Source organism: Martes martes, assembly GCF_963455335.1.
Source record: "Martes martes genome assembly, chromosome: 6".
In the NCBI taxonomy this organism is placed as follows: domain Eukaryota; kingdom Metazoa; phylum Chordata; class Mammalia; order Carnivora; family Mustelidae; genus Martes; species Martes martes.
The window spans coordinates 30459642-30472287 of NC_137893.1; the positions used below are offsets into that span (position 1 = coordinate 30459642).

Below are 12646 nucleotides of genomic sequence, written 5' to 3' on the forward strand. Positions count from 1 at the left end.
TTATGTTATGACAATATATTTATCAGATTTAAAATATTATATAAGGTAGCTGGGTGCTTTCTAGAGCTGCACTGTTTTATACAGTAGCCACTAGCTACATGTGCTGTTGAACAATCTTGAAGGAGGTAGGGGTGGAAGGATAAGCAAAATAGGTGAAGGGGATTAAGAGGTACATACTTCTAGTTATATAAAATAAGTAAGTCACAGGGATGAAAAGTACAACATAGGGAACACAGTAAGAGTATAATAATTTGTACGGTGACAGATGGTGACTACACATATCATGGTCAGCATGTTGTAATGTATAGAATTATCAAATCAGTATGTTGTACACCTGAAACTACTAATATGATATGTCAACTATATTTCATTTAAAAAAATTTAAAACAAATAAAAGAAATATGGCTGGTCTGGATTGAGATATGCTTTAAGTGTAAAATACACGTATTGCTCAGATTTGTTATGTAAAAAGAATAATTTTTATTATGTATTAAAAAGAATATTTGGGTCAAATAAAATTTTTATGAAATTGATTTCGATTTTTTAAAACTTTTTTAATGTTTCTTCTAGAAAGTTAAAATTTACATGCATGGTTTACATTTCCTTTTTAATTTTTTTTTAATTTTTTAATTTTTTTTAAATTTTATTATTTATTTAACAGAGATCACAAGCAGGCAGAGAGGCAGGCAGAGAGGGGGAAGCAGGCTCCCTGCTGAGCAGAGAGCCCTATGCGGGGCTGGATCCCAGGACCCCTGGATCATGACCTGAGCCGAAGACAGAGGCTTTAACCCACTGAGCCACCCAGGCGCCCCTTAAATTTTTGTTATGAAGGATAATGTGACATTTTATTTTAGGTCTGCTGCTAATGGGTAACCTTGGGAAAGTCAGTGTAACTCTGTGATAATGAGTTGTGTTTTGTTTTTTTTTAAGATTTTATTTATTTGAAAGAGAGAGAAAACAAAATAAATGGGAAAGAGGGGTAGAGGGGAGGGAGAAGCAGGCTGAGCAGGGAGCCTGACATGGGATTTGATCCGGGAACTCTGGGATCATGGCCTAAGCCAAAGGCAGATGCTTAACCAGCTGAGTCAGCCAGGCGTCCCTTGAAAATGAGTTTCTTAAAAAAAAAAATCCTTGACTTTATCATTGACCTCCAAAGTCAGATGCAATTGACTCTTTGAAATTTCTATTTGGACATATAATAAGTTCTTAAAATGTAGTGTTTTTTTCTTGTCCTCTCTTAGTCTGTCTTTTTAATCTTCCTTATATAGCATCAGTAGAACTGCCATCTATCTACTTAAGGGAAAAAGGTCGTCTTTGATTTATCTCTCTTTTTTTTAACCCACTCTCACAATTAAGTTGTTATCAAATCCTATTAGCTGCACCTCAAAAATGTAGTCTGTATCCTCCTACCTCACTTTCCATTCCAGCATCACCCTCCACCTGTACTACTAGCGTAGTTGTCTACCATTTCCCAATCTGTTCTTCACATAGTAGCCAAGTAGGCCTTTAAAAAATATATTTGTCATTCCTTACTTGAAATCATGCAGAGAACTTCTCTTGTATTACTAATAAAAATCTAAGCTCTTTACCAAGACCTACAGTTTCTCCATGACTCCTATCTCCCTTTCCTGTTAATACCCTCTTCTTCTGTATTACACTGTTCCTTGAAAGGGAAGTATATGTGAAATGACTTCTAAAGGCTGTGGGAGCCCTAAGACTAAAGATAAAGGCTGACAAGTCCAGCTTGACAAGGAATGGCTTATTGAGGGGACTTAGAGGTACAAGTGTATCTTGGGCAGCTGCAAGAGGAGTAGATCTCTACAACCCCATTTCCCTTAACACTTGCTTTTATAGCCCTAGAGACTGGGAGTCCATACTTGGGGGACAATCCAAGAGGAGAATGTTTAAGAATAAGTGTGTGTCATAGTCAGATCTCTGGGGGCATGTCCAGATATTATGTCCCAAAGGCATACTTAACGTTGTGTGGTTAACTAAAAGGAAAAGATGTTGGAGGGGCAGGGGCTGTGCTCTAGAAGTTTTAGGTCATGGAACCCTCATAGTGACAGATTTGTCCAAAATGGCATTAGTTTGGTTCACATTTATACCATGTATTAAAAATTAATATCACTGTTTGAAATAATCTGAATGTGTATTTTCTCTCTACTATCTTTATTATAAGTTGTGTAACTACCTTTTTGACCATTTAAACAATAAATAAATATGATGTAATAAATAAATGTAATAAGTAAATAAATGTAGCACAATAAATATTTGCCAAGTGAGCAGATGATAATCCCAGCATGAATGGAAGGTGAGATTTTCTTTAATATGTCCTATTAAGAAGGCCAGTCTGCATGGTTAGAATACCCCATAATAAAGTTTTCAATACCATGTAAAAGCTCTTCTAGGAGAGGAAAGATACAGCTGTAGTCTGATGAAAGGTTTTTAAATATCTTACAATGAAAAATATATAATGTGCCTTAAATATTTTATACACTGAAATTTTATGTATGAGAGGCTTAACAAGAAAATGAGGCATCACAGACTGGCTGTGATGTTTTGATGTGTGAGTGGTGTAAGAGACCTGATATTGTATTAGTAAAATTCCAAATAATTTATTATCAACACTAAAAACATCATAAAGAGTACATAAAGTGATAAACCTTTACAATAGACATCAAAGAAAAGCAACAGTGCAAGTATACACACGTTACTGAAGGCAAAGAGTAAGAGCAAAAGAGAACTCCAGTTGGAATGTTGAGTTTGTTCCTGCAGTCTCCTCTTGATTTAAACACTTTACAATAGACATCAAAGAAAAGCAACAGTGCAAGTGTACACACGTTACTGAAGGCAAAGAGTAAGAGCAAAAGAGAACTCCAGTTGGAATGTTGAGTTTGTTCCTGCAGTCTCCTCTTGATTTAAACACTCAGGACACAGTGAATGAAATCATCATATAGTGGAAATTCACAACACCTTGTGGAGCAGTATCCCATCTTAGAAAGCTGTCAGTTAGAGCTTGCAGTTTGATGCAGCAGGTGACGTAGTCATTGAAGGTGATCTTGAAATTGGTGCTGTATCAGTTTGCTGTTGAAGTCATGGCTTGGGAACTCATTTGAAATCCCACTGTGGTCAGGGCCTTCTGCAGTTCCTGAAGATCTACTCTTCCACTCCAGTCACTGTCAAAACTGATGACTGATCACAACTGATGTTGTGTCCAGGCATTCAGAACAGCCCAGAGTTCTTTACATTCACTGAAACCCATTGTGCCTGACCTGTCTCTAGCCAGCATTGAAATCGTAAGCCGACAAGTCTCCATGTTAAAAGATTTGTATCCTCCAGCAGTGCCCGTGTCAGGCAGCTCTGCAGTTCAGCAGCATCTATTTGCTCATCTTGTCCAGCTACAGCAGCAAAGTAACATACAGCGGATCCCGAGCTTGTCTGGGAAATGTAGGACCTCTGGGAGCCCCTCCATACCTACCTGGGTAGTACCTGCTGATAGCACCAGAGTGGCCTGGGTACACCATGGTACAAACTCTACCACCTCTCTCACTTGTAACAGTATTTTAAGAATTCTTTTGCAATGTTCTATTGAAATGAATGTAGAGACTTATTAATGGGCAAAATAAATCATCATATAATATTAAACAGTAAATTTGGTGGTTTATTTTTGAAACTAGAGAAACTCTGTTCAGGTCCCATCTTTCCCACTATTTATTAGCAGTGTGGACTGGAGTGAGTTATTTAACTTTTCGGGACCTCAGCTTCCTGTGCTGATTCCTTCACATTGTCTTTCCGATAAAAGACCTTTAGAGGTAAGGGGTTTCTGTGGCAGTCTGGTTTTCATAGTCTGGTTATGGCTTACTTTTTTTTTTTTTTTTTTAAATCTTCATCATCTCTGCTATTCTATCCTTTCCCATCCTTTACACAACTACAGTTGACCATTGTACAATTTGGAGGTTGGGGCACCAACCTCCCATGCAGTCAAATCTGCACATAACTTTTGACTCCCCAAAAACTTAACTACTAAGAGGCTACTATTGACCGGAAGCCTTACTAATGACATAAACAGTTCATTAAAACATATTCTGTATGTTGTATGTATTGTATACTGTATTCATCCAATAAAGTATGCTAGGGAAAAGGAAATGTTAAGAAAATCATGTGAAAGAGAAAATACATTTACAGTACTCTACTATAAAAAAAAATCTGTGTATAAGTGGATCTGTACAGCTCAATCCTATGTTGTTCAAGAGTCATCTGTACTAATTTTTAGCTGGTTCCAGGTGTTTTTCTTTTTTAAGATTTTATTTATTTGAGATAGAGTGCATCCGCCCAAGAGAGAGCAAGTACTCCCTTTTGTATGTACATGTACTTTTTTTCCTCTTGGAAAAAACCGGAAGTGATATGGCCAGATCATATGTTAATTGTATGTTTAACTTTTAAAAAATTACCAAATTATTTTCCAAAGTGATTATACTATTTTTACATTCCTACCAGCCATAGGTATGAGTGCCAGTTTCTCCACATCCTCACCAACACTGGCAGTGGGCAGTTTTTAAAATTTTAGCCATTTTAATAGACATGTAATGTTATCTCATTGTGCTTTTAACTTTCATTCTCCTAATAACTAATAATGTTAAGCATCTTTTCGTTGTGCTGCCATCCAGATATTTTCTTTGGTGAATTGATTGTTAAATCTTTTGCCCATTTTAAAAATTAGATTTTTTGTTTTCTTACTGTTGTGTTCAGAGAATTCTTTATATATTCTGGATATAAGTCCATTACCAGATGTATGCTTGACAAAGATTGTCTTCCATGCTGGCTTCTTTCATTTTCTTAATAATGTCTTAAAGATTATGTTTTTTTCATTTCGCTTAAGTTGAGTTTATCAATTTGTTCATTTATAGGTTATGGTATATTTAAGACATCTTGGCCTAACTTAAGTAACTTTTCATGTCATCTGCATGGTCAAATTTATTGGCATAAAGTGGTTTATTAATATTTACATATTTTTTTAGTATCTGTAGCATCTGTAATGATGTCACTACTCTCATTCTTGATGTTAGTAACTTCTGCCTTCTCTCTTTTATTTCTGATCAGTCTGGCTAGAGATCAATCAGTTTAGTTGGTCATTCTCAAAGAATGAACTTTTGTGTTTTCCATTTTGTTGATATCTACTTCAGTCCTTACTATTTACTTCATTCTGCTTACTTTGGTTTTAATTTTCCTTTTTTTTATTTTGGGAGGTGAAGATATCCACTTAAAACTTTTCTTCTTTTTTGGGGGCGCCTGGGTGGCTCAGAGGGTTAAGCCTCTGCCTTCGGCTCAGGTCATGATCTCAGGGTCCTGGGATCGAGCGCCACATCGGGCTCTCTGCTCAGCAGGGAGCCTGCTTCCCCCTTTCTCTCTGCCTGCCTCTCTGCCTACTTGTGATCTGTCTGTCAAATAAATAAATAAAATCTTTAAAAAAAAAAAAAACTTTTCTTCTTTTTTCATATAAGTGGTTGGTGTTATATATTCCTCCCTAAGTATTTCTTCAGCAGCATCCACATTCTAGTATGTTGAGCTTTCTCTTTCCCTCAGCTAAGAATACTCACTAATTTCCTATTGATTTTTTCTTTCATCCATGGGTTATTTAGCAAGTGTGTTATTTAATTTCAAATATTTGAATATTTCTTGAGGATATTTTTGTTAAGGATTTCTGATTTCATTCCTTTGTGATCAGATGACATACTTTGTATGGATTAGTTTTTAATTTATTGAGACTTGTTTTATGGCCCAGAATATAGTATATTTTTTTAAATGTTTTACAAAGACGTGAAGAGAATTTGTATTCTACTGTTGTTAGATGAATAAATGTTGGTAGGTCAAATTGGTTCATAGTGCTATTCAAGTCTGCTTATAACCTTGTCGATTTTCACGCCTACTTATTCTGTCAAGTGTTGGGAGGGATATTGAATTCATTTGCATGTCTTGAGTTTTTGCTTCATAAATTTTAAAGATCTGTTATAGATATATAAGCATTTAGGACTTTTATGCCTTCTGATTAATTATTCTCTGTCATTATTACTTGACTGTCTTTATTCCTGGTAGTATTCTTGGCTTTGGAATTTATTTTTTCTGACATTAATTTAGCCATTCCAGTTTTCTGCCATTAATCCTATCCAGTTTTTTCTTTACTCTAAGACATTGTAGTTTTCATTTCTCAAGACTTTTCATATGAAAGACCTTAGGAAAAATTATTTAACCACTCAGTTTTCTTCTTTATTAAAAGGGCATAATAAAAGTACCTAGGGGGGCCTGGATGGCTCAGTCAGTTGAGCATCTGACTCTTGATTTTGGCTTAGGTCATGATCTTGGGGTTGTAAAATCAAGCTTTGCTTCTGGCTCCCTGCTCAGCCAGGAGTCTGCTGCTCTCTTTCTCTCCCTCTACCCCTCCTACCCCACGTGTGCATGCATGCGTGCTTTCTCCCTCTACCTTCCTCTCTCTCCAGATAAATGAATGAAATCTCTTAAAAAATAAATAAATATATAAATAAAAGTACCTATACCATGGAATTATTTTGAGAATTAAATAAATATATCAAAGTGCTCACAATTAATATGTATCCCAGTGTAAGTTCTGAATGAATGTAATCTGCAGCTATTGTTCCTACTATTATGGCTGCAATTTAAAAAGATATTTTTGAATCCATAATGTGTTGAAGCAGAGTTTCCTATTCATTTATAGCCCAGGAAATTTCTTGTTTGGACTTTAGTTATCTTCAATTTAACTAAGCTAGAATATCATCATATAAACTCAAAACATACCCATGTTTTATTTTATTGCCTTATGTTATTTATCATTATTTTGTATTTAAGATCATGTACAAAGATACAGATATATAGTGTCATTATCATATTTTTCAAATTTAGTGAGTATGCAACTCCAAAATTCATTAGAATCATATAGTAGTTGTGAGTTCTCAACTGCACACTTTGGTTTAAATATTGGACATATTTAGAGACTGAACAAATTAGTCGTCTTTTTTTTAAAAATCAAAAGAAGTAAATATTTGCATTTAGTATTTTGTATGGGTCCTTCACATTTTCACATTTATAATGAGTCAATTTTTTTCTCTCTTTCTTTCTTTCTTTAGATTGGGCAGCTGGCTTTTAAAGGAATGAGGAGACTCAATAGAATCCAGTCAATTGTGTTTGAGACTGCCTACAACACCAATGAGAACATGCTGATATGTGCCCCTACTGGGGCTGGAAAGACCAACATTGCAATGCTTACAGTTTTGCATGAAATACGCCAGCATTTTCAACAAGGTGTTATCAAAAAGAATGAATTTAAGGTAGGAAATTAACAAGTCAGACCACAACTTTTTAAATTATAAAATTAAAATCATTTGTAGCTATACATGTTAGATGAAATCTGGAAAGTTTTAAGGATATTATTAATGATGTCATGTAAAGATTGCTGCTTGATTTACTCTATTACTAGTAAGGCAGTCCCTATTTGTGTTATGAAAATCCTGTTACCCCTGTGAAACACTGAAAATACATTTAGCTTTGAAGCAGAACCAGTGTTCAAAGTGATGAGGCTATATAAACAAATTCCATTGTCCTTTAAATAGCTGCACACCTACCTAAGAAAGAGAAGTACTTTTCAGATATCACTATTAAGATTTTTTTACTGCTAGAGTCTGCAATTATATTTCACAATAAATTTTGACTTATATTGAATGCTGTGAAACAAATGACTTGTAGTTTTTGCTCGTTCATCAAGGTAATGTTTCTTTGGCACAGATTGTATATGTTGCTCCAATGAAAGCCTTGGCAGCTGAAATGACAAATTACTTCAGCAAACGTCTAGAGCCACTGGGCATTGTTGTGAAAGAATTGACTGGGGATATGCAGTTGTCAAAAAATGAAATTTTACGAACTCAGGTATGTTGTATACTTACGTATTTTTTGTTTAATACCAATCCTTTTTTTTCTCAGATAATCATAATACAAATAAAATGTAATGCTAATACTTTTATTTGTAATCACAATTTACCTCTACAAAAGAGGTTTTTGCTGGTGCTTTGTCCAATTTTATCCTTCTGACTTCTGTGATTCCTGCTGTGTCTTGAATATTGTTACATGCCTGGTATAAATTTTAAGTTCATTGACAGTAAATGTTCTTTTAAAACAGTAGAAAATGAGAATGTGGATAAGACCAGACTTCAGTTTTAAGAGCAGGAAAATATATAGGTACTTAAATGATCCCATTAGTATTCTAAACTATTCTATAAGGTTGCTTAACATATAATAAAAATTATTAGTCATTCTTTATTTCATCAAATAGGAAGTTACCACGTGCTATATAAAGCACTATATTAGGTGAAATGCATGACAACAAAGATACTTAAGATACAGTTCCTGCCTACAAGGATCTTATATTATGACTGAATAGGCAAAAACGATATTAGAGCTACAACTAGATTATCAATAATTGGGTAGAATGTGTAAATAAGGTAATATTCATAATACTTTGAAAAAATCCAGCAATTGATAACTAAATATTAATGGGACAGTTCGGCCTCAGCAGTGGAGTGGAGTATGAATGAGGTAATATGCTGGCTGATCAGCCTGACATCTTTGCCAGTCTCTTTTCTGGCAGACAGTTGCCTGTCCTTACTGGTTATCAAATGTGTGTTTTAAACATTATACCTGATATGTAATTAATACTATTAGAGTTTAAAGTCATGAGTTGGGGAATGGGGAATTGGAGAAAGCTGGTCAAAAGGTATACACTTCCAGTTATAGGATAAATAAGTACTAGAGGTAAAATGTACAACATGATGACTATATCTAACTCTGTATGGTATATAGGAAAGTTCTTAAGAGAGGAGATCCATCATCACTAGCCATCAGGGAGATTCAAATCAAAACCACATTGAAATACCACCTTACACCAGTTAGAATGGCCAAAATTAGCAAGACAGGAAACAACGTGTGTTGGAGAGGATGTGGAGAAAGGGGAACCCTCTTACACTGTTGGTGGGAATGCAAACTGGTGCAGCCACTTTGGAGAACAGTGTGGAGATTCCTCAGGAAATTAAAAATAGATCTTCCCTATGACCCTGCAATTGCACTGCTGGGTATTTACCCCAAAGATACAGATGTAGTGAAAAGAAGGGCCATCTGTACCCCAATGTTTATAGCAGCAATGGCCACGGTCGCCAAACTGTGGAAAGAACCAAGATGCCCTTCAACGGATGAATGGATAAGGAAGATGTGGTCCATATACACTATGGAGTATTATGCCTCCATCAGAAAGGACAAATACCCAACTTTTGTAGCAACATGGACAGGACTGGAAGAGATTATGCTGAGTGAAATAAGTCAAACAGAGAAAGTCAAGTATCATATGGTTTCACTTATTGGTGGAGCATAACAAATAATATAGAGGACAAGGGTAGATGGAGAGGAGAAGGGAGTTGAGGGAAATTGGAAGGGGAGGTGAACCATGAGAGACTATGGACTCTGAAAAACAACCTGAGGGTTTTGAAGGGGCGGGGTGGGAGGGTGGGGGAACCAGGTGGTGGGTATTAGGGAGGGCACAGATTGCATGGAGCACTGGGTGTAGTGAAAAAACAATGAATACTGTTACGCTGAAAATAAATAAAAAATTAAAAAAAAAAAAGAAAGGAAAAAAAAAAAAGAGAGGAGATCCAAAGAGTTCTCATCACAAAGAGAATTTTTTTCTTTATATTGTATTTACATAAGATGATGGATATTAACTAAACCTACTGTGATAATCATTTCACAGTATATGTAAATCAGGTCATCATAGTGCACACCTTAAATTTATTCAGTAATGTCATGTCAGTTATTTCTTAGTGGAACTAGAAAAAACAAAATGGACAGAGGAAGTGAATAGACATTTTTCCAAAGGAGATATACAAATGGACAGTAGTTATATGCAAAGATGGTCGGCATCACTAATCATCGAGGAAATGCAGATCAGAACTATGAGATATCACCTCACACTTGTTAGAATGACTTTTACCAAAAGGAAAGAAATAAGGAGTGCTGGCGAATGTGGAGAAAAGGGAACTCTTGTGCATCGTTAGTGGGAATGTAAATTGGTGCAGTCATTGGAAAACAACATGGAGGTTCCTCAGAAGATTAAAAATAGAATGACCGTATGATCCAGCAATTCTACTCCTGGTATATATCCAAAAGAAATGAAATTAGGGTCTCAAAGATCCTATGTTCATTACAACATTATGAACAACAGCCAAGAAAAAAAAAAATTCTACTTGAGTTTAAAGATTTATTGGTGAAGATCAGATCCCTATTTCAGTTGTAGTTTGATAAAAGGCAGTGATCAGGATGTAACTCTGGTTATTTTTAATATCCTTTTTATTTTATGAAATAATATAGGAGAGTATATTAATGTTCAGACTCTGTCACTGACAGGTTTTTAAAAAGCTATACTTTGACAAATGGTTTTGTATTTCAGAAAGAGGTAGCAGAAGGAAAAATTTAATAGAGCCAACAACATAGTTTTTGTATTTATGATATGTAGAACTTTATCTTTTCCCATTTACATTATAACAGAATCTCAGATTTATTTAAGTTGTTAGCATAAATAGATTTTTAACTGAAGAAAATGATCAGTCGTAGAGAAAACATTATTTGAATTTTTACTACATATTTATAAGTTCAGGTAATGGCTCAGGAGCTTGACCTTTCTTTTCCTTCAGATTTTCAGCTTCAAAATTAATTTTAAAATGTATAATGTACGTCCACTACTGTTAATTTAGGTCTTTTCATTGAAAAATTTTAATTTTGAGATAATGTAAAAGAATTTTTATTTATTTATAAAAAGTACATAATTTTGTTAAATATTTTATCAGTGATAACACTGAGTAGTAAACTAATATTGTTATTATTCTGTCATCATAAATTTTAGCTTATATTGCGTAACTGTGATATATGGTTAGATTTTGAAAACCAGACTAGGGACACCTGGGTGGCTCAGCCACTTAAGCATCTGCCTTCGGCTCGGTTCATGATCCTAGGGTCCTGGAACAGAGTCCCGTGTTGGGCTCCTTGCTCAGGAGGGAGCCTGCTTCTCCCTCTGCCTACCACACCCCCTACTTGTGTGCTCTTGCTCTCTCTCTATCTCTGTCTGACAAATAAATAAATAAAATCTTAAAAAAACAGACTAATGTGTGGGGTCTTCATTAATTACTTTGGCTAAAATTAATGTTAATTTCCAACTTGTGTTTTTTCCCATTGCCTTGAAGGACTATGAGTCTCTTACTGGTGATAGTGTTCTCTTTTGTAGTGATTCTTTTTTTTTTTTTTTTTTTTTGGTAGTGATTCTTTGGGTTAGCATGTCCTAAACTTCATCAACTGACACCCTCAGCTACTCTAGTTACTGCTTTTCAGCCACTAGAGCTGTGCATACTTGGGAAATCCACTCTTTTAGGAAAAGCCTCAAACTTACAGATTTGGTTCTATGTGGCTATATCTTTTTCAAAATAGATTTTTGTTCTGGTGTCAGCCTGCTTTTTTGTGTGGGACTCTTGGGTTTTCTCCCATAAATATATTAGTTTTCACTCAAACGTCTGGGAGGTTTCCACATTGCTGGGCTTTTCATTTTAATTTTCAAGCTGCTTTTTTGGTTCTGAATCCTAGCTCTGAAATCTGATTTCTGGTACATTTTGCCAGTGAGGCTATGGTTTTTTGTAGCTATAGCAGTGAGTGTGGGGTCATACTCTTAGGTCAATAATTTGCAAACTGGTAATTCTTTTTTTTTTTTTGAAATGTATTATTATTATTATTATTTTTAAAGATTCCATTAATTTGACAGAGAGAGATCACTAGTAAGCTGGGGGGGGGGGGGAGGCTCCCTGCCGAGCAGAGAGCCAGTTGTGGGACTTGATCCCAGATCCCTGAGATCATGACCTGAACTGAAGGCAGCGGCTCAACCCACTGAGCCACCCAGGTGCCCTGCAAACTGGTAATTCTTACCCCTTTCATTTGTAGTTTTGACATTGTTTTTCTCTATTTTTACACTTTCTGATGCTGTCCTGTTTCTTACAAGTTGTTTTTATTAATTGTATACAGCCAAGTATTTTATAATTATCTGCAGGGATTCATACTACAGACTTGCTCATCTGCCATTACTGGAAGTAGAATCCAATATCCTAATTTTTTTATTGAATTTATTCATATTTCAAAAGCACTAATTTTCTTTTCCTAACAGTGAAGGTAGGAAACTTATTTTTAAAAATTGAACTTCTCTTTTAAAAGTTAATCCACACCAAAAACCATAAGATACCTAGGAATAAACCTAACCAAGGAGGTAAAAGATCTGTACAGTGAAAACTATAGAACACTTATGAAAGAAATTGTAGAAGACACAATGGAAAAACATTACATGCTTGTGGATTGGAAGAACAAATACTGTTAAAATGTATATACTACCCAAAGCAATCTACACATTTAATGCATCCCTGATAAAAATAACACCAGCATTTTTCACAGAACTAGAACGAGCAATTCTAAAATGTGTATGGAATCAGGAGAAATCCCAAATAACTGAAGTAATACTAAGAAAGAGAATGAAAGCAGGAGACCTCACAATCCCAGACTT

At 35.2% G+C, this 12646-nt stretch overlaps 1 protein-coding gene and 1 pseudogene across 2 annotated transcripts in view; one reads left to right on the forward strand and one right to left on the reverse strand.

Annotated features, from left to right (window-relative positions):
* ASCC3 (activating signal cointegrator 1 complex subunit 3) overlaps window positions 1–12646 on the forward strand; it is a 341793-nt gene that overhangs the window by 85468 nt on the left and 243679 nt on the right. Inside the window, exons 10-11 of the mRNA XM_080806019.1 lie at window positions 7140–7340; window positions 7795–7935. Of these exons, the coding sequence (XP_080662145.1) occupies window positions 7140–7340; window positions 7795–7935 (342 nt within the window). The remainder of the gene's footprint in view (window positions 1–7139; window positions 7341–7794; window positions 7936–12646) is intronic.
* On the reverse strand, window positions 2919–3524 carry LOC308345162 (sorcin-like; annotated as a pseudogene). The gene has a single exon. The product of its transcript is annotated as a sorcin-like (transcript).